Source organism: Neoarius graeffei, chromosome 11 (genome assembly GCF_027579695.1).
Source record: "Neoarius graeffei isolate fNeoGra1 chromosome 11, fNeoGra1.pri, whole genome shotgun sequence".
Lineage (NCBI taxonomy): Eukaryota > Metazoa > Chordata > Actinopteri > Siluriformes > Ariidae > Neoarius > Neoarius graeffei.
Genome location: NC_083579.1, coordinates 39,398,606 through 39,420,516, shown reverse-complemented (window position 1 = coordinate 39,420,516; position 21,911 = coordinate 39,398,606). Strand labels below are relative to the sequence as shown.

Below are 21,911 nucleotides of genomic sequence, written 5' to 3'. Positions count from 1 at the left end.
TTTTAATGAAGAACAAAATGTGAACTGTAAAAATGTTAACAACATAAAATGTGACCACTGTAGCATCCTTGCCTTTCCCCGGTTAGTGTTGATTCACTGTATGGTGCATTAACAATGACTGGTAGTCACAAAAAGGTACATTAAAACAGTAGCTATGGTCACATGGTGAGGTTCTACCAATCAATCCATTTCAAAATTACTGTAGTCATTCCTAGTGGGGGTGATTTAGTATCATTACGCAGATTAGCACTGCTGCCTGCCAAGCAGAAACATGAACTCAGATCTTATTACACTTTTTTTTTTGTCTGCCAGACTTCCTGAGCTTCACACGTTAGAATTTTCAAGTTCAGCTGCTTGCAGGCAACATTGCGTTTTGTGGATTTATAACATTAAACACATTTGCTCAAAGGCTCAAGCCTTGACACATAAATCTCCTATATCAAAATACATCTGGATGAAGTTTGTACAAGAGGAAAGGAAAAAAAAAATAGCAGAAATCTGCATATTCAAGATTTTTTTTTAATATCATTGTGTATTTTTCTGCCTTAGAAATATCACTACTTCCTTTAATGATGACAAAACGTCCACTAGTGTAGTACTGATCATTTGCTTTTGCCCCATTAATCACAGAATTACAATATTATACATATAATACAAAGCAGATTTTAATCTGAAACAATATTAAAATAAATGCTCAATAGATACAAAGTTTAATCATTTCATTTCTCCATGTTATACCAGTCTGTGAGTCCTTGCACACAAAATGTAAAGCCATTCTCTTCTAATAAACTATTAAGTGCAAACAATTTTATTTAAAAAAAAAAAAAACCACTTTGATTGCAGCATCCAGCTATTCAGATTCAAATTTTCAAGCCAGAGGATAATAAAGCCAAGTGCATCAAGGCCATCCCCAGATCGTGTTTTTTTTTTTGTCTTTATCCTTTATAGTAGTTACAAAAAAGAGAAATCAAAATAAAATCAGTGCAAAGTTTTTTTTAAGTAGGGGGAGTGATTCCATATGAAAGAAAAGAACAAAGGAAAAGATTTTGGATGGAAGCAAGTCCTTGGATTCTCTTTAGCCCCTGGTTTCCAGCCGATTTATTCACGACAGGTCACACTCGCGACAGGAAGGAGAACTGAAATATGTGGCGTGTGTGTGAGAGAGAGTAAGTGAGTGAGTGAGAGAAAGAAAAACCAAAAATAAATACTTTTCTTTGAAAAAAAGAGAAAAATGGAAGGGGCACACCACCACTACGGCTACAGTCCACCACTGCAGCACACGGTTTCCATTTGTGCACAGTATTAGCATGTCCACAGTGCAGGTAGACCATGTGAAGGAACCACTGACAGATTCAAGAAATGGGGGGGGGGTGAAACAACAGACATAAGGGAGAAAGAGAGAACTAAAAAGACACAATGCTCTAAACGTGACGAGCAGCACAGGGCTCTCTGTATCGACAGCTCGATGTGATGTAGGGTTCTTAGCAGCAGAAATTTTGTGGCTATACTACTGTTCCACTGGGTGAGTTGGCTTGATTTTGGGATGACGACAGTAATCCCTGAAAAGGAAGACAAATATCTATGTTAGAGCAACTCCAAACCTTTGTGATGAAGAAATTTCACTCTCATTCACAGAAATGTGGATTCACTTAAATTCAGGATTTAAAAAAAAAAGGGTGGGGGTGGGGTGGGGGCTCGCGCTAAATACTAGGTAGGGCTGTTATAATACAATTTAATGTATTGCTTCGTTTGATATGAGGCTCTCAATACATCATATCGAACAGAACATTCAACAGACTGCATGATAAAGCACGCTGTGCGTTACGCAAGAGTCTTAAAACAACCGCAAGTCATTCATTGTCTACGGGAGCCAGCGCCTCATGGTGGTGAGCAGCAGCATGGCCGGTGGCGACAGGGGCATCAGAATAAAAGCTGAAGTCCAGACGACTTGCTGTAATAAGCCAAGACATGGTTCACTGGCAACCCATCAAAATTTAGAAGTGGTGCTCCGGTGTAAATAATACGCGTGAACAGAGTCGTATAACTTTGGTTCTGTTCAAACCTTTTCCAAGGACACTGTAGGAGAAGTTCATAATTGCAGTGGCGGGTTTCATCATTATTTATGAATGGTTCCAAACAGGGACGCTATTTATAGGCAACACGGTTTTTGCTCTAGAACACTTGTTTATAATTCATTGGCTGAAAACACAGGTTTGACCAATTACAGTAAATCAGCCACTAAACTTCAACCAGGACCACAGTTACTTCAATGAAGGCTACACACAAAGTAACACGAACGTTAAAGATCAAGGCTAAGTAAACATGTCCTACAGTGGTGCTTGAAAGTTTGTGAACCCTTTAGAATTTTCTATATTTCTGCATAAATATGACCTAAAACATCATCAGATTTTCACACAAGTCTTAAAAGTAGATAAAGAGAACCCAGTTAAACAAATGAGACAAAAATATTATACTTGGTCATTTATTTATTTATTGAGGAACATGATCCAATAGTACATGTCTGCGAGTGGCAAAAGTATGTGAACCTCTAGGATTAACAGTTCATTTGAAGGTGAAATTAGAGTCAGGTGTTTCAGTCAATAGGATGACAATCAGGTGTGAGTGGGCACCCTGTTTTATTTAAAGAACAGGGATCTATCAGAGTCTGATCTTCACAACACATTTGTGGAAGTGTATCATGGCACGAACAAAGGAGATTTCTGAGGACCTCGGAAAAAGCGTTGTTGATGCTCATCAGGCTGGAAAAGGTTACAAAACCATCTCTAAAGAGTTTGGACTCCACCAATCCACAGTCAGACAGACTGTGTACAAATGGAGGAAATTAAAGACCATGGTTACCCTCCCCAGGAGTGGTCAACCAACAAAGATCACTCCAAGAGCAAGGCGGCCAGGTCACAAAGGACCCCAGGGTAACTTCTAAGCAACTGAAGGCCTCTCTCACATTGGCTAATGTAATGTTCATGAATCCACCATCAGAACACTGAACAACAATGGTGTGCATGGCAGGACTGCAAGGAGAAAGCCACTGCTCTCCAAAAAGAACAGTGCTGCTCATCTGCAGTTTGCTAAAGATCACGTGGACAAGCCAGAAGGCTACTGGAAAAATGTTTTGTGGACAGATGAGACCAAAATAGAGCTTTTTGGTTTAAATGAGAAGTGTTATGTTAGGAGAAAGGAAAACCCTGCATTCCAGCATTAGAACCTTATCCCATCTGTGAAACATGGTGGTGGTAGTATCATGGTTTGGGCCTGTTTTGCTGCATCTGGGGCAGGACGGCTTGCCATCATTGATGGAACAATGAATTCTGAATTATACCAGCAAATTCTAAAGGAAAATGTCAGGACATCTGTCCATGAACTGAATCTCAAGAGAAGGTGGGTCATGCAGCAAGACAACGACCCTAAGCACACAAGTCGTTCTACCAAAGAATGGTTAAAGAAGAATAAAGTTAATGTTTCGGGATGGCCAAGCCAAAGTCCTGACCTTAATCCAATCGAAATGTTGTGGAAAGACCTGAAGCGAGCAGTTCATGTGAGGAAACCCACCAACATCCCAGAGTTGAAGCAGTTCTGTATGGAGGAACGGGCTAAAATTCCTCCAAGCCGGTGTGCAGGACTGATCAACAGTTACCGGAAACGTTTAGTTGCAGTTATTGCTGCACAAGGGGGTCACACCAGATACTGAAAGCAAAGGTTCACATACTTTTGCCACTCACAGATATGTAATATTGGATCATTTTCCTCAATAAATAAATGACCAAGTATAATATTTTTGTCTCATTTGTTTAACTGGGTTCTCTTTATCTACTTTTAGGACTTGTATGAAAATCTGATGTTTTAGGTCATATTTATGCAGAAATATAGAAAATTCTAAAGGGTTCACAAACTTTCAAGCACCACTGTATAAACTGCATGTTGAAATCTGACTTCACATCAACACAAAACACCATACAAATGGCTTTCAATTAGTTTGTCTCATTAGTTTATTTTCTTACCAAACATGTACTCATAATTGTTCATTTTCCTGCATAGACTCATTTCCTACCTTCACGCTTAAAAAGATTTTATGAGGTTAACGTATACCCTACTTGTCAGTCGGCACCAAGATACCAGCTGACGTCTGGTTGCTCTGCGGCCCCTTTAAATGAAGTTTTCGAGACCAGATTCTGAATGAACTTACAGCTGCCTGGTTCATCTACATCACAGAGAGTCCATGAACTTCGACAGCATTGGCAGGGCAGGCGGTGCAAATTTTAATGCTATTGTCACGCTTCATCTGAAGGTACAGTACATACGAATCCTCCTTGATGGTCTTGTATTAATTTCTTTTAGCTCACAGATCGCACAGTTTATAGATCAAACCTGTAACATTTTCTGGTTTCTGTAACACTTTGTTAAGGTATGGTTTAGGTCGTCTGCCTAGTTCAGTGATGAGCACAATAACTGGCTATAATCACAGATTCTTCTCACCAAAAATCAGATACATCTTTATCAAGAAAAATGACTGGCTCAATCATTTCTCACATAAGGGGTGTTCACACGGCAACTTTTACTCCGGTGTAGCACCGGGGCTGCCCCGGTAGAGCGTTCACACGGTACAAAGTTATACCGGTGTAGCCCCTGAAAGCTGCTTAAACCGGTGCAAATCTAACCCTGCTCGGGAGGTGGTTTAAGAAATTTACTCCGGAGTAAATGCTAGTTTGCGGGGCAGCACTGATATAAAATGGGACGTCTGAACGCTACAGGGGTAGACTCGCTACGCGTGAGGAGAGTTGATTACATACGGGCATTGCATAATTTGCATCCTGGTATTTTGCACTTCCAAAATGGCGAATATCAACAACAACAGAACTGCGTGTCTTCCAGTGTTGCCAGATTGGGCGGTTTTAAGTGCATTTTGGCGGATTTGAACATATTTTGGGCTGGAAAACGTCAGCAGTATCTGGCAACACTGGTGTCTTCATACACGTTGTTTTCCCGGCACTTGGTGATGCCATGACAACCGGGAAAAGGAAGTACATTTTCACGCATGCGCATATTTCATTTCCGCATTATTACTATCGTATAGCACGGTCGCAAAAACTGCCGTGTGACCACAAGTGGGGCTGCACCGGTGCTAACACGCTTCTCTCTAGTAAGCAGGTTTGTGACGTGTGAACGCTCCACAAAATTTACACCGGTGTAAGATATATCACAACAAAATACATCGGTGCAGCACTGATGCAAATATGTGCCGTGTGAACACCCCATAATCCTGTTCAAGGTTTATCTTTTCTCTTTCAATCAAGATTTGGGACATAAATTTGGTTCATTTTATCTCAAACTTCCAAAAAACTGAGCTCAGCTGCTGATCCACTTGAAAACTAGTATCCACAGAGCACATACTACAACTCCTTATAAAAGACTTCAAATGAATTCAACTCCCAGCTACAACTGTAATATCTATAATATACTGTATATATTATATAAAATTTATTTTACTGCTCCATTATACCCGATATGGACTTTATAAATGTTGAATATTCTGAAATCAAAGGCACATTTTCAAGAAATGCCATTTTTGCAGCATCACCAATGCACCACCACAGCAAAGTGTATTGAATCTGAATTGTGTGTATTACACCCCCAGCAATTAGCTGTATCTAAAACGCAGTGTAAATCAACCCCAGTTAGTTTATTTTTGCTGGCATTTAATGATACTATACACGATACACTATATAACCAAAAGTATATGGACATCCAACATGCGATTAGACCCCTGTTTGCAGGTAGAACAGCCTCCAGGCTCCTGAGTAGGCTTTCTACAAGACTCTGGAGTGTCTGTGTGCCCACAGATGTTCAGTAAGAAGCTCTGCCCTACAAGTAAAGTTCTAGTTCATCCCAGAGGTGTTCAGTGGAGTTGCCGTCACATTACTGCGCAGGCCAATGAAGTTCCATCCCAGCGAACATGGGAAGGGCTTTTTCATAAAGCTCCTGACACCCAGTTGTCACATATACCCCTTTTCCACCAAATCAGTTCCAGGGCTGGTTTGGGGCCAGTGCTGGTGCTGGTTCACAACTCGTTCAGCTTGCGAGCCAGCTGAGAACCAGTTTGCTTTTCCATAGCTCGCGGTGCCATGTCATTACATCGCTGTATACGTCAGTTATGTCGCTACGTTTGCTTAAACCTTGGCGCGAATATCGAAGCAAAAACACGGAAGAAGCAGCAGCTGCAACACCAACAACAATAATAAATGACTTCGCGTTTGTACAGCTGCGGCTTCTCGCCGCTTAAAAATGGCGATCTTTCGCGGTCTTGTTATTGTTGTTGGTCTTAACAACTCCGCCCCCCCGCTGACATAAGCAGTTCTTTCCTCTGGCCCAGCAGAGAGTTGGTGCTAGCCTGGAACCGGTTTTTCTGGCCCCAGAGCCAGTTCTTTGTCAGTGGAAACAGAAAACCCGGTTCCAAACTAAGCACTGGCCCCGAACCAGCCCTGGAACTACTTTGGTGGAAAAGGGGCAATAGAGGCAGATTGTAACTCTGTAGTGAGCGATGCAATAGAGGACAGGCCACTTGTGCACGCTTTAGCATTTAGTGGCTTCACTCTGCAAATTTGCGTTGTCTTTTGCTTCGTGGCCGAGCTGTTGTTGCTTCTCGATGCTTTTATTGGGAAGTCAAAGCAATTACAATCGATCAGGGCAGATCTAATAGGGGGCGGCACGGTGGTGTAGTGGTTAACACTGTCGCCTCACAGCAAGAAGGTCCGGGTTCAAGCCCCGTGGCCGGCGAGGGCCTTTCTGCGCGGAGTTTGCATGTTCTCCCCGTGTCCGCGTGGGTTTCCTCCGGGTGCTCCGGTTTCCCCCACAGTCCAAAGACATGCAGGTTAGGTTAACTGGTGACTCTAAATTGAGCGTGAGTGTGAATGGTTGTCTGTGTCTATGTGTCAGCCCTGTGATGACCTGGCGACTTGTCCAGGGTGTACCCCGCCTTTCGCCCGTAGTCAGCTGGGATAGGCTCCAGCTTGCCTGCGACCCTGTAGAACAGGATAAAGCGGCTACAGATAATGAGATGAGATCTAATAGGACAGATATTTTTAATTGCAGTGCTGCATTCAAAGTCACCGAGCTCTTCAGGATGACCCATTCTACTGCCAGTGTTCGTCTCTGGAGTTTGCATTGTCACGTTCTTGATTTTATGCACCCATTAAGACACCTTAGGAGGGTGTCCGCATACTTTTGGTCACGTAGTGTATCTTGGCCTTCCTGAAGGACTAGAGTGACATTTCTGAATGGTGGTTAATCAGGCAGGAAAGGCTTTCTGTCCCAAGTTCAAATCAATAGGCGTGTTAATTTGGCTGTATGTACCTCTATACTATGTGCAAAAATTCATATGTACTACTTGGAGTGGTTAAAAGCAAGCATAAGGAATTTATTAAATTTAAAAAAAAAATCATGATTTTTTTTCACTCCAGTCCTGAAAGCATTTGAGAAGAGTGAAATATTCAGATTTTGTATGTGGCTTAACCATGCTTGGTCCTTTTTTTTTTTTTTGTCAATTTTGAAGTAAATCTCTTAACTGGGTTTTTTTTTTTACTGCTGCATAATTTATCAGGGAATGATTCATCTTCAGAAAACACATTTGTTTCACTTGATTTCAGGGCCAACAGGCTTGAGATGACTATCGTTATGGTTACCAAGTTGCATAATTTAACTGTCAGAAAATGTGGTGTTTAAGACAGACCTTAGTTTGTGCCATAACAGGGACTTCAATTAAAAAAATTCAAAAGTTTCATTTATCAGGGCTATGTCACCATCCAAGAATTTAATAAGTATTCCCGACTGCTGTTCAACAGAGCACATTCTTCATTTTATATAATTTTGTTTCAATTTTACAATTACCTTAGCCATATAGATCTCGTTGGGTTTATTTATAAAGGTGAATGAAATGAAATCCTTAAAAAAGGTGTGACAAAATTAAACCGAAATCAAAAAATTCTCAAGAGGAATCCAGACACTTGTTAAGCACTGTAATACTTGTATTGAACAAAATGAAGATTATGTAATACACTTTTGTGACACACATTCGCGATAAACAATGGGGGGGAAAGAAAAAAAAAAAGTTTTATTCAGTCAAATTCAGTTTTCGGGCGGCACGGTGGTGTAGTGGTTAGCGCTGTCGCCTCACAGCAAGAGGGTCCAGGTTCGAGCCCCGTGGCCGGCGAGGGCCTTTCTGTGTGGAGTTTGCATGTTCTCCCCGTGTCCGCGTGGGTTTCCTCCGGGTGCTCCGGTTTCCCCCACAGTCCAAAGACATGCAGGTTAGGCTAACTGGTGACTCTAAATTGACCGTAGGTGTGAATGTGAGTGTGAATGGTTGTCTGTGTCTATGTGTCAGCCCTGTGATGACCTGGCGACTTGTCCAGGGTGTACCCCGCCTTTCGCCCGTAGTCAGCTGGGATAGGCTCCAGCTTGCCTGCGACCCTGTAGAACAGGATAAAGCGGCTAGAGATGATATGAGATGAGAAATTCAGTTTTGCAAGCGTGCTTGATATTAATTGGTCATTAATCCAAAAACCTGACTAAATGCTAATGCTAGTGACTCGCAGCTACAGTCAACTTGTAACCAGCTTCCCTTCCAGCCTTTTTATTGTAATGACACACACTAACTATATTTCTGGCCACGCCTCTTCTTCCCCCAATGTCAACAACGCTTTAGTCTACACCTACAAAACCATACGATCATCAAATCAGTAATAGTTGGGGGGCAAAGGTATAAAACAAAAAAAAAAGGTCTTTATGTAAAAACATTCACGCAGATACTTGCTTTCTATTGCTGGTTCGTCTGCCTTATCCTTCCCATGTCTAAAATGTGAATGTGATTTGGATTTACATGGAACTTACCACTTTCCCAGGCCTGGCCCACGTGCAAATAAATCCCTCCTGACATGCAGTGACTATGCAGTCCTCAAGAAAGATAAGTACGGTGAGCCTCTCATGAGCTATTTTCTTGCAAATGAGTGGCTCTAACAGTGGCACATCCTCCATTCGTGGACAGAGTGGTGTGCCCAGCGTCTTGGCTGCGTCTGCTCGGTTTGTCTTAGCGAGCAGATGCAGTTTGTCACTGCTCTTGCTGCTGATGTGGCCCATGCTGTGGTTGCGCTTGTGCTCCTTGTCATGGTGTCGCTCTTTACGCTCGTGCAGTGCCAGCGTAGCGAACTTGGTTACGCTTGAGGCAACTGCGTTGGCGCTGTCCGTCGTGCCACTTTTGCTGTTGCCACTGGAGGCAGCTGAGTGCGGAAGGCTGTTGGAGCGTGGCAGAGGTGCAGGCACAGAGTTGCCTGGCGTATTGGAGCCACTGTTGCTGCTGCTGCTGCTACTTCCTCCGTTGGCACTTGGGTTGTTGATGCTTGTGATTATTGTTCCGCCTCCTCCTCCACTTACTCCTCCTCCACTTCCCGAGACTGGGAGACTTGTGGCGTTCATGACGTTGGTATGGGTTCTGGTTCGGGATAATGGTAGATGTGGGAACAAAATGTCCTCTGTCAAGTCCCATAGGCACAACTGAGTGTCCTGTCCCACAGATCCAAAACGGTAGGTAACGCTGAGTGGACGTCCATCTGTGGAGTTTCGTTTTGAGAGGCGCGAGTGTGTGCTGTTGGCACGCTCACGGCCTGTGAGCGCCTGCTCCTGCAGGTCGTCATCACTGCCACTGAACTCGTTGGGTTCGGTCTCCTCTACACTGGTGGTGTAGTGGTCAAAGGCCACCACACTTACCCAGGATTTGTGACCATGTCCTCGAGCGACCACACGCCGCTCACTGAATGACCACACAGTCACCAGATCATCCTCACCACCCGCTACGACATAGCGGCCATCTGGGCTCCAGCACACACAAAGCAGGCCACCAAAATAGCTGCGCATAGTTCCATGCAGCTCGGCACCATCGAAGTGGAACACGCGCAGGAAGCCATCCTGACTTGCACATGCCACAAACTTGCCATCAGGTGAGAAAGCAAACTCATTCAAAGCACCCTCGCCTACTGTCCACTTCAGCAACGGGTTGCGTGTTGACTTGCTCTTGCATGTGTGCACAGTGTAACTCTCGCCTTGCTTGAGCAGCTGGTAGTGGGGTGCCGCAGTACCGCACGCATGCTCCACGTTGTACAGGTACATGCTCCCACTGGAATGGGCTACAAGGAAGAGGCTCTCGGAGCCGGGCACCCATTTCACACACGTCACTCGAGATTTGTCTATCAGTCTCTGAGAGCGGTTATTGGCAGGAGTCATTGGAGAGCGAGAGTGGGTGATGGGGAGGAAAAGAAAACATTTTGTTAGGAGATCAACAGCACATTGCTCATCTTTTATAGTCACATAAGTACATAATTAGATTTCTGCTAAATGATCACACAACCACAATGCAATTGCTGTTAACCCTTTGGTACCTGCCCCAAATTCCCTTATTTTCACCAAACAAAAACAGCTTGAGGTTGAACTTCAGGATACCCATCATGCTATATACCATTTTAAAGCTTAATAAATAACCTAAACAATTGCACGTTATTTGGTAGTATTTATAGATATTTATTCATTAAAGGGGAACTGAAGGCAAATTTATCATCAAAATTCTATTTCTCTCATTTTATAAAATGTAGGAATGCATTTTTGACAGAGGTTGACCGTAACGAAGTACATTTACTTGAGTGCTGTACTTAAGTGCACTGAGTATCTGTACTTTTTTTTTTTGCAAACTTATGATTTTAACTTCACTACATTTGAAAGACAAATATCGTACTTTTCACTCCACTACATTTCTGTCAAGGTCCTCGTTACTATGAAGCAGCTTTGAAGTGGATGTTTTTTCTTTTCTAAAACACGATTGTTTTTTTCGCAGGTGACACTTGCCCCTTTTCCACCAAAGCAGTTCCAGGGCTGGTTCGGGGCCAGTGCTTAGTTTGGAACCGGGTTTTCTGTTTCCACTGACAAAGTGGCGGCTCTGGGGCCAGAAAAACCGGTTCCAGGCTAGCACCAACTCTCTGCTGGGCCAGAGGAAAGAACCGCTTACGTCAGCGGGGGGGCGGAGTTGTTAAGACCAACAACAATAGCAAGACCGCGAAAGATCGCCATTTTTAAGCGACGAGAAGCAGCAGCTGTACAAACGCGAAATCATCCATTATTATTATTATTATTATTGTTGCTGCTGCTGCTTCTTCCGTGTTGTTTTTGCTTCGATATTCGCGCCAAGGTTTATGCAAACGTAACGACGTAACTGACGTATACAGCGACATAACTGACGTACACAGCGACGTAATGACGTGGCTTCCCTTAGCACCGCGAGCTATGGAAAAGCAAACTGGTTCTCAGCTGGCTCGCAAGTTGAACGAGTTGTGAACCAGCACCAGCACTGGCCCCGAACCAGCCCTGGAACTGATTTGGAGGAAAAGGGGCAACTGAGAGCCGATCAGTAATCACTAGGGTCACGTCACATCCATAGACTGTATAAAATCAAGTTCAATTATTTCTCAGCAGCTTTATTTAACACGATCAGTTGATGGCGGAATGGAAGGAGGCGGTTCTTGTGGAGAATAATGCGCAGACTCATGGCCCATAAACCCATGTTTCAGTTTTCTGAAAGGATTAAAGATGCGTTTCGTTTTAAATGTTTGCGTTGTTAGTCGAAAATGAACCACATCACGGCATTCAAAAACTCACCGTCCGACCTGCGGAAGCATATTGAGGAATGTAAACGTTTTATTCCAAGAGAAAGCTTGTAATGAAGTTGTCTGTGCTTTTAGAGCTAGCGATAACGTTGCAATAGCTGTGCAGTCTGGTTAGTTTAATGACTTTCTGTGGATTTGCCCGCCAAGTTGCCATCGCCTTGTCCGTGGCTAACGCTAACACACAACACCGTCTGGTTATGACTGGCAAGTGTTTCCCAGCTGAGCGTACGACAGTTTCCGCCCCAGCTCCCGGCAGCGCCTCTCGCCGCATACAACAGTTTCCGCCCCAGCTCCAGGCACATGCGCAGTCTCTCTCGCGCACTCCGTCATACAGTTTCCGCCCCAGCTCCTGGTTTATGAAACGAGCAAATGCTCCCGCCAGCCCGAGCGCTGCAACAGCTGATGACGACGTAGACGACCCACAGCCAAGCACCAGTGATGCCAGCGGTCACTAAATTTTGTATTTTGCTATGTTTTACATTTGTATTTTGGTATGTTTCAAACTAAAATGTTTTCTATTTTTCACACCTGTATTTCATATTTTTTGTTTTGCACATCTCATCTCATTATCTGTAGCCGCTTTATCCTGTTCTACAGGGTCGCAGGCAAGCTGGAGCCTATCCCAGCTGACTACGGGCGAAAGGCGGGGTACACCCTGGACAAGTCGCCAGGTCATCACAGGGCTGACACAGACACCCATTCACACTCTCATTCACACCTACGGTCAATTTAGAGTCACCAGTTAACCTAACCTGCATGTCTTTGGACTGTGGGGGAAACCGGAGCACCCGGAGGAAACCCACGCGGACACGGGGAGAACATGCAAACTCCGCACAGAAAGGCCCTCGCCGGCCGCTGGGCTCGAACCCGGACCTTCTTGCTGTGAGGCGACAGCGCTAACCACTACACCACCGTGCCGCCCCTGTTTTGCACATATTAAACGAATTGTACTGTACGCAGTGTAGTATGCAGTGTTTGACTTAAACCAAATAATGAGCCACGGTAATGAAATAAGAAAATGTTGATAAAATAAGATGATTACAACATCATTACACATCACAATATACTTACGTTCATTTAACATAGGCCGACTTATGACCAGATCGGTTTATGACCGGTCAGTCGTAACCAAACGCAGTCGTAAGTCGACAACTACCTGTACTTTAACTTAAGTAAAAAACTGACTGGACAACTTTCACTTGTAACGGAGTAACATTTAACCAGTGGGATCTGTACTTTGAAGTAATGAAGTTGGGTACTTTGTCCACCTCTGATTTTTGATAGTTATTTTCTCACTGCTATAGCAAGTTATGAGTGTTTGAACTATGCTACGTAATATATGTGTCAAGGCAACGGACGTAAATGAGATTCGCCGAGACCTGTGCAGGACTTCGTAGGACGGAAGTAAAACGTACAGTACAGCGGAAATCAAAGTGACCAACATCTGCCAACGTTGTCAAAAGACACGCGCGCCCTCTTTCGAATGCTGACGTAATCAAGCAGGAAGTTTTTTGTGTCCAAAATCGCTCCCTACTCATTATATAGGGCACTGTATAGTGTGGACGCCATTTTGTAGTACTGTCCGAAACCTTAGTGAGGATTATGTGGGAAATGCACTCAGTATAATATGTATTTATCACAAAAATACATGCATGTATTTATTATTATATTAAATCTCAAAATTAATCTAAATTGGAATGATATGGCAACCTGGCCGCTGTGTAAACAGTTTTCAAAATGGTGGCACTGGCAGTTCACGTTTGAAGTCTCACACAAGTCTCGTGAAGATCATGCGGATAAGCGACGCCTGCCGTGGACCAAACGAACTACATTCAACATGGCTAAAAACCAAAAAGGCCGATAAGTGTAATATAATATGCCAACATGAGTCATGATATAAGGTTAATAAAACCAAAAATGTAATTGAATAACACGTTAATTAAGAAATAAATCAAGTTTAAAAAGGACTTCAGTTCCCCTTTAATGCTACCTTGGTCCAAATCAAACTCTTCTCCGCTTGAAAGACTGTCAGTTTCACTATCTATGCTACTTTCATCACCACTACCATCATACATAAGGAGTTTGGCCACTTGTTCTGCTGTAAATCGTGTATGTGGTCGCTTACTCGAAGATGCCATTTTGAATCGGACGGAGGGATTTGCATTACTTACAAATACAAGGCAGTAAAAGGCAACTGATCAAAAGAAAGTTCATTCTTAGCAGAATCTAACTGGCTATGGTACAATAAGAATTTTTGTCTCCAAGGTATTTTTGTCATAGCAACCATTACGCCATCGCTCCTGGAGGAACCATATTTAAAGGGTCCGACACCAAAGGGTTAAACAAGCACTTCATAAAAGTTGCAACGCGTTCTAATAAATCATTAAATGCAGGTAATTAAATAAAGTTATAGATCGTGAGTGAAAAGAACACACTTAAAAAAAAAAAAAATTTTAACTACAACCCCGATTCCAAAAAAGTTGGGACAAAGTACAAATTGTAAATAAAAATGGAATGCAATAATTTACAAATCTCAAAAACTGATATTGTATTCACAATAGAACATAGACAACATATCAAATGTCGAAAGTGAGACATTTTGAAATTTCATGCCAAATATTGGCTCATTTGAAATTTCATGACAGCAACACATCTCAAAAAAGTTGGGACAGGGGCAATAAGAGGCTGGAAAAGTTAAAGGTACAAAAAAAAAAAATCCACTGGAGGACCAAATTGCAACTCATTAGGTCAATTGGCAATAGATCATTAACATGACTGGGTATAAAAAGACCATCTTGGCGTGGCAGCGGCTCTCAGAAGTAAAGATGGGGGGGGGGGCGTCGTGGCTCAGGTGGCTAAGGTGCCGTGCCATGGATCCGGGGACCCGGGTTCGGTTCCGACTCGAGGTCATTTCCCGATCCCTCCCCGTCTCTCTCTCCCGCTCATTTCCTGTCCTGTCTCTACATTGTCCTATCCAATAAAGGTGAAAAAAGCCCAAAAAAATCTTTAAAAAAAAAAAAAAAGAAGTAGTAAAGATGGGAAGAGGATCACCAATCCCCCTAATTCTGCGCCGACAAATAGTGGAGCAATATCAGAAAGGAGTTCGACAGTGTAAAACTGCAAAGAGTTTGAACATATCATCATCTACAGTGCATAATATCATCAAAAGATTCAGAGAATCTGGAAGAATCTCTGTGCGTAAGGGTCAAGGCCGGAAAACCATACTGGGTGCCCGTGATCTTCGGGCCCTTAGACGGCACCGCATCACATACAGGCATGCTTCTGTATTGGAAATCACAAAATGGGCTCAGGAATATTTCCAGAGAACATTATCTGTGAACACAATTCACCGTGCCATCCGCCATTGCCAGCTAAAACTCTGTAGTTCAAAGAAGAAGCCATATCTAAACACGATCCAGAAGCGCAGACGTCTTCTCTGGGCCAAGGCTCGTTTAAAATGGACTGTGGCAAAGTGGAAAACTGTTCTGTGGTCAGACGAATCAAAATTTGAAGTTCTTTATGGAAATCAGGGACGCCGTGTCATTCGGACTAAAGAGGAGAAGGACGACCCGAGTTGTTATCAGCGCTCAGTTCAGAAGCCTGCATCTCTGATGGTGTGGGGTTGCATTAGTGCGTGTGGCATGGGCAGCTTACACATCTGGAAAGACACCATCAATGCTGAAAGGTATATCCAGGTTCTAGAGCAACATATGCTCCCATCCAGACGACGTCTCTTTCAGGGAAGACCTTGCATTTTCCAACATGACAATGCCAAACGACATACTGCATCAATTACAGCATCATGGCTGCGTAGAAGAAGGGTCCGGGTACTGAACTGGCCAGCCTGCAGTCCAGATCTTTCACCCAGAGAAAACATTTGGCGCATCATAAAACGGAAGATACGACAAAAAAGACCTAAGACAGTTGAGCAACTAGAATCCTACATTAGACAAGAATGGGTTAACATTCCTATCCCTAAACTTGAGCAAATTGTCTCCTCAGTCCCCAGACGTTTACAGACTGTTGTAAAGAGAAAAGGGGATGTCTCACAGTGGTAAACATGGCCTTGTCCCAACTTTTTTGAAATGTGTTGTCATGAAATTTAAAATCACCTAATTTTTCTCTTTAAATGATACATTTTCTCAGTTTAAACATTTGATATGTCATCTATGTTCTATTCTGAATAAAAATATGGAATTTTGAAACTTCCACATCATTGCATTCCGTTTTTATTTACAATTTGTACTTTGTCCCAACGTTTTTGGAATCGGGGTTGTAGAACGGAGATTTTTTTTTTCATAAATAAACTAATATTTATACTGGACTGAAATCAGCATGCCAATTTTATTAATACAAATAACAGATTTAAAAGCACAATATGAAAAAACAATACGGATGAATTTGTATCAGAAACGCTACAGTTTATCTTTATACGTTATGGCATTAAAGTGTATATTCTTGACCAATTTCGTGGGTTTTTTTTAATGAAAGTATGTCCCTTTACACACTCATCCAGAAGGGTAATTTTGCACAAGGCCATCTGTCTACAGCAAAAAAAATATAAAATAACAAAACGCGTCTGGAAAAAGCCCAAGGGAGTCTGGAGCCAGATTTGTGGCGTTACCTGCGGAAGCGCCAGCAGGCTGTGCGAGCTTTGCACGGTTTCAGTGCACAGCCTGTGTAGACCAAGCGCTCCCATTTCTCTCTCATTGTCCGGTCTTTTGGGAAACTATGAGTACTAATCCCATCAAGATTGGTGTTGCTACACCCTCCTACGATACATCTGTTAACCATTTTAATAGTTAGGCGATAACGTTGAAGAAATTTGCAGAAAACCACCAGGTCGTTTTCTCATAAACAAACCAGCGCTGACGTAGGATTCAGAGGGAGGCGTCCCGCACGCGACGTCACGAAAATCAATGTTTGCCGGGAAATCCAAATGCCGAGTTTTTTCAGAGGCGGACCAATTCGCCTCAAATGGCTTGAGTTCAACTGAATTTTTCTGGTATTGCACAAGGTAAAAAAATTGCAGAGAATGCAGAAAGTTACAGATATTTGACCAGAGTTTAATATAAAATAGGAGAATTACATTGATCTTGCTCCTGAATTTACCCGTGATACGCACTTTAAAGCATGTTTGGAAAGCGCTTCAGGGTTTTGGGTTTTTTTTGCAAAAACAGAACACATCTGTATAAACAGCAGAAAGGGATTCAAATCCTCAAGCAATCTTTCACATACTTACTTCTTCGTTGAAGAGCTTACTCGTCTCTTTCTTGATCGGGTCAATCAGCTGCACCTGTCCGGCTGAGAATCCCACAAGCAGCGACACGCTCTCAGCCGTGGCAGTGAGATGGTTAAAGTCATGGCAAGTGGGCTGTGTTCCCTTGTATATCCTCTTGTCGATTGGCTTACTGAGGTCAGCAGCCTGCAGACCATGAAACATTTAAAAAAAAACAAAACAAAAAAAAAAAAACATGATTTTGAGAAGAAACTTGAGTTTTATTAAGTAGCAGCATCACTGTAAGTAAGTAATTTATTTGTATAGCACATTTAAAACCAAAGTGCTTCACAGTAAAATAATAAGAAAAATACAATAAAAGAAAATAAAAGAAATAAATACAAAATATACAGGTACCAGTACTGACAGATGAGACAGAGCAAACAAGACAGGAAAGAAACAACAGCACAACAATACATACAGTAATAGGGTCTCCATCCCAGAATCCCACAATTTCAAAGGTCATTGAAGGCAAGTCTAAACAGGTGTGTTTTGAGAGACGTTTTAAACACTGACACCTCAGATGCAGATCTCAGTTCCTGTGGTAGACTATTCCAGAGACGTGGGGCATAGACACTAATGGCCCTTTTCCACTACCCTTTTTCAGCTCACTTCAGCTCGCTTCAGCTCACTTCAGCCCGACACGGCTCGCGTTTCGACTACCAAAAACCAGCACGACTCAGCTCGCTTCAGCCCTGCTTAGCCCCTAAAACTCGCACCGTTTTGGAGTGGGGCTGAAGCGAGCCAAGCCGTGCCGAGTGAGGCTGGGGGCGTGAGCAGACACTCCCCTGTGCACTGATTGGTGAGGAGGAGTGTCCTCACATGCCCACACACGCCCCGCGAGCACGCTGGGATCTGTAAACACCGCAAACCCGGAAGGAGAATAATTACGAATTACGAGAATTTCTGAAGCCTTATGCGCCTCGCCTCATCTATACGCTCTTGCCAGTATCTGTCCGCGTTGTCGGTGACAACAAGCCACAGCACCAAGACCAGCAACACTAACGACTCCATGTCCTCCATGTTTATTGTTTACTATTCGGATCGTGAGACTACCGCTTAAAAGATCACTGATGTCACTGTTTGCGCTGCTTAACGACATCACCTGACGTCCACCCACTTTCGCTAACTCCACCCAATGTGTCCACCCACTTCCAGCCAGCACGGTTCAGCGCGGTTGTAGTCGAAATGCAACTCCAACAGCCCCACTCAGCCCAACTCAGCACAGCACGGCTCAGCTCGACTCAGCCGCGTTTGTAGTGGAAAAGCGGCATAAAGGCCCTGTCCCCTTTCATGGAAAGCCGTGCACGTGGGACCATCAGCTGTCCCTGGGATGCAGATCTCAGTGACCGTAAAGGGACATATGGACTTAACATGTCCACTATATATATTGGAGCACGTCCATGTAATGCTTTAAAAACTGTCAATGCTACTTTGTACTGGATTCTAAACTTCACAGGGAGCCAATGTAGGTCCGCCAATATGGGTGTGATGTGATCTCTTTTCCTGGCCTTTTTTCCTGTCGTCATACTCCCCTTGTTCAAACACCATTTACTCAAATATTAATATCAAATCTATCATGCACTGAGGCGCTCCGGTTGAAATTATGGATTCTCTCTGATGACTGGTATAGTACTATTTTGCGAGAGGTGCAGCCCTGAAGAAAACAGTACTATACCAGTCACCAAAGAGAATCCATAATTTCAACCGGAGCCTCTCAGTGCATGGTATATTTGATTTATATCCACCATCAATAAATTCCAGACTAAAAGTGTTAACTTTTAACTTCTGTCTCCAAGATTGAATCTCACCATAAACTCACTGGAGGCAGCCATGTTTGTTGTTGACGTCAGAGCGACCTTCAACCTGCGTATGTGCAAATGTACCATGCTATCGCCTTTTCCTTTTTTTTTTAAACCCATTCATTCATTCATTCATTCATTCATTCATTCCATGCTACTGTCTGCCTCACTAGGCATGATCATATGTAGCTCTACACATACAGAAATGCTTGTGGACCCACAGCTGTGACTCGTGTCGGTTACTAAACTGTTGTTATTATTGGTATTTGAAAACGAGACCAAGCAGGACATAAAAATAATTACTGACTCATAAAATCAGAAAACTGTTGAAACTATTGACATGTGGTTATTTTAATGTGCTCAGTTGAAAATCCCCTGACTGAAACGTTTGTTTCGACTGTATTAACGATTTCTATTATTGTATGTCTTTTTTGTAGTAAAAAAAAAAAGGGGGGGATTTGAGTTGGCTGTATAGCTTGAAACTGATGATCTCACACCATATCCATTTTTTTTTTTTTATTATTTTTGACGTCACGAGATACATTGCTTATAAAATAGTTCCACCACTGATTGTCACGTGTGCCATTCTTGGGTAATCCCTGCACGGAAATATTTTGATGGGGATATATGCTTATATACTCAACTAGGGCCGCACAATATATCGAAAAAGTATCGATATCGCGATATCATAGTTTGCGATACACGTACCGCAAAAATTACTTAAATTTCGATAAAAGGCGCATTTTTCTGTGCCGTCCAATCACATTTGAATGTCAACAAGCGCCACGGGATAACTCCACCCCCTATTGCAAAACAAGTAAAAGCCTTGTGGTGATGGCGGAAGCGGTAGCAAGTGTGGTGAGAAACTTGTGTGAGGAGGAACTGGTTTCCAAAAAAAAAAAATGCACGTTTGCTATTTGGAAGTACTTTGGATTCAGGAGGGGTGACGTACTGCAAACTCAGGTACTTTGCAAGACATGTAAAACAGTGGTGGAACGGCTCACTGGGACAAACACTGATGTACAGCAGCATAAAAACATAAAACCGCGCTCTCTCTCACACACACACACACACACACACACACACACACACTACCTCTCACCCTCACACACACACTACCGCTCTCTCACCCGCATGTGTTATTAACAGACTGTGTTTGAGTTTATGGTGAATCTGTGTCGCTCACCTTCATCTCCCGGGAGCCGCTGAAATTGCCATTTTGAATGCTTTATGTTAATGTAATGTAGTTTTCAGTTTTTTGTTTATTTCAACTTAAGACATTTTCTGCTGCGCTCTCAAAAATTAAGAGATTTAAAGATGACTGATGGACACCATTGCAGGTGTAGCCATGTTTTTCCAATAAAAAATAATGTTGGAATGGAAGCAATGCATTGGGTGTTTTTTTTAAATGCTAGATACAGGGCAGAACGGCGAGTAGAAGTAAGAAAAACATCATATATTTAATTATCGTGATACATATCGATATCGAGATATTCAGTCATGTTATCGAATATCGCATATTTTTCTGATATCGTGCAGCCCTATACTCAACAGATAAATTTAACCAATACTTTAATTTCTGGAGTTTAAACCAGCTTTATAAAAATGTGTTTGTGCCCTGGAGAAAACTGCAAGGCGATAGAGTGCTGCAAAGAAATTAAAAGCTCATGAGAGCATTATCACGGGCTCCACATTAATAAGCAGTCATTTTAAACCTGGTGTGCAGGAAGTAGCTTCACGCACATTAAGTTTATTTCATCAGGCTAATAAGCTTTCATTCTGTCGAAACAGCATGAACAAGTGGCATGAAATGGGATAGAAAAGCTTGGCCTGCAGAATACGATTATGGCTCCATTTTTTTTTTTTGTTAACATCAACGTGTCTGCAGCAAGTTTGCTTGACAATACTGAAACATGCGAGAGAGAGAGAGAGAACAAAAATCAATTCAGAAACCACAGGCAAATATGCAGCAGCTTTGCAAGAGGTTATGAATTAAGACAAATAAATAAAACCTGTTATTTATTTTAAAAAAAAAAAAAAAAAAGGAGCCCGCCCCCTGCCCCCCCAGATCTCTCATTTATCGCCTAGTGAACTAGATTTGGGGTGATACTGTCCAAGTATATTTGTTTTGGAGTTACTGAAGTTTGAAATGTGATGGCCACTACGAACAAAATATTTTATTATGTCCACATTTACTGGATATGAGCAATCACACACTCTGATTGGCTACTCTAAAACTAGGATATCAGCTCATATACTGTGAGTAGAGAAAAGGGTCAGTCCATGAAATGGGGTTACCAAAATGTGACATACAGGGAGTCACTTAAAACAATTTACAACTGAAAACAACTTTCATTTCCATGAAGCATTGACCATATAAGAAAATATAACATTAGTTGTTAAGATAACTCCTGCTCTACAATGTATGATAAAATCCATAAATATTTACCCGGTTGCTAATGTAACAAGGACACGAACAAGCTTTTAAAAATAAAGGAAAAATATTGATAAAATCAATTTTTTGCTTTTATTTGCTTACTTTAAACATTAACACTGAATAAGAATTCATTAGAAACATTAGTTCAACATCATAAACACTGAAAATATGAAATACCAGTATTTCACAAACTTCATAAAATCTCTTTAAGATTTGAACAATAACAACAGTCATTAACAGGAAACAGTTTCATCCTATATGGGGTAAATGAGATTATTGAATTCATTACTTTACTTAGTCACACTTATATCTGCACTTCTCTAGAGCACGTGTTGTGGTGTGTGAGATCCCGCGAGAAGTTCTCTCGTGTCAGTTCAGCTGACCTAGATTGAGTAAATAGGTCTCGCAGGTTGTGAACGAACCAGGAAGTGAGTGGACGCCAAGTTAGGATGTGAGAAAAAACATCGATAATTTCTTTTATTGCCGTTTGTTTAAATTTCTTTCTACCTACATCGTTTTATAGTATATTCTTCTTTATATTAAAAACATCAATCATGATTTCAACTCGTTTTATCATTTTTTATAAGCCTGGTTTCTAACGTAACACGGTAGGACATCACAATGTTACGTTCACAACCTATTTTTAGTGGATGAATTCGAAGCTAAATAGTTTATAGAAC

At 42.2% G+C, this 21,911-nt stretch overlaps 1 protein-coding gene across 1 annotated transcript in view; it reads right to left on the bottom strand.

Annotated features, from left to right (window-relative positions):
• The window catches only part of wdr20a (WD repeat domain 20a), a 50,078-nt gene continuing 28,167 nt past the window's right edge, over nt 1–21,911 (bottom strand). Inside the window, exons 2-4 of the mRNA XM_060933887.1 lie at nt 16,957–17,139; nt 8,899–10,257; nt 1–1,559 (exon numbers count right to left, since the gene is read on the bottom strand). Coding sequence (XP_060789870.1) covers nt 1,503–1,559; nt 8,899–10,257; nt 16,957–17,139 — 1,599 coding nt within the window. The 3' untranslated portion in view covers nt 1–1,502. The remainder of the gene's footprint in view (nt 1,560–8,898; nt 10,258–16,956; nt 17,140–21,911) is intronic.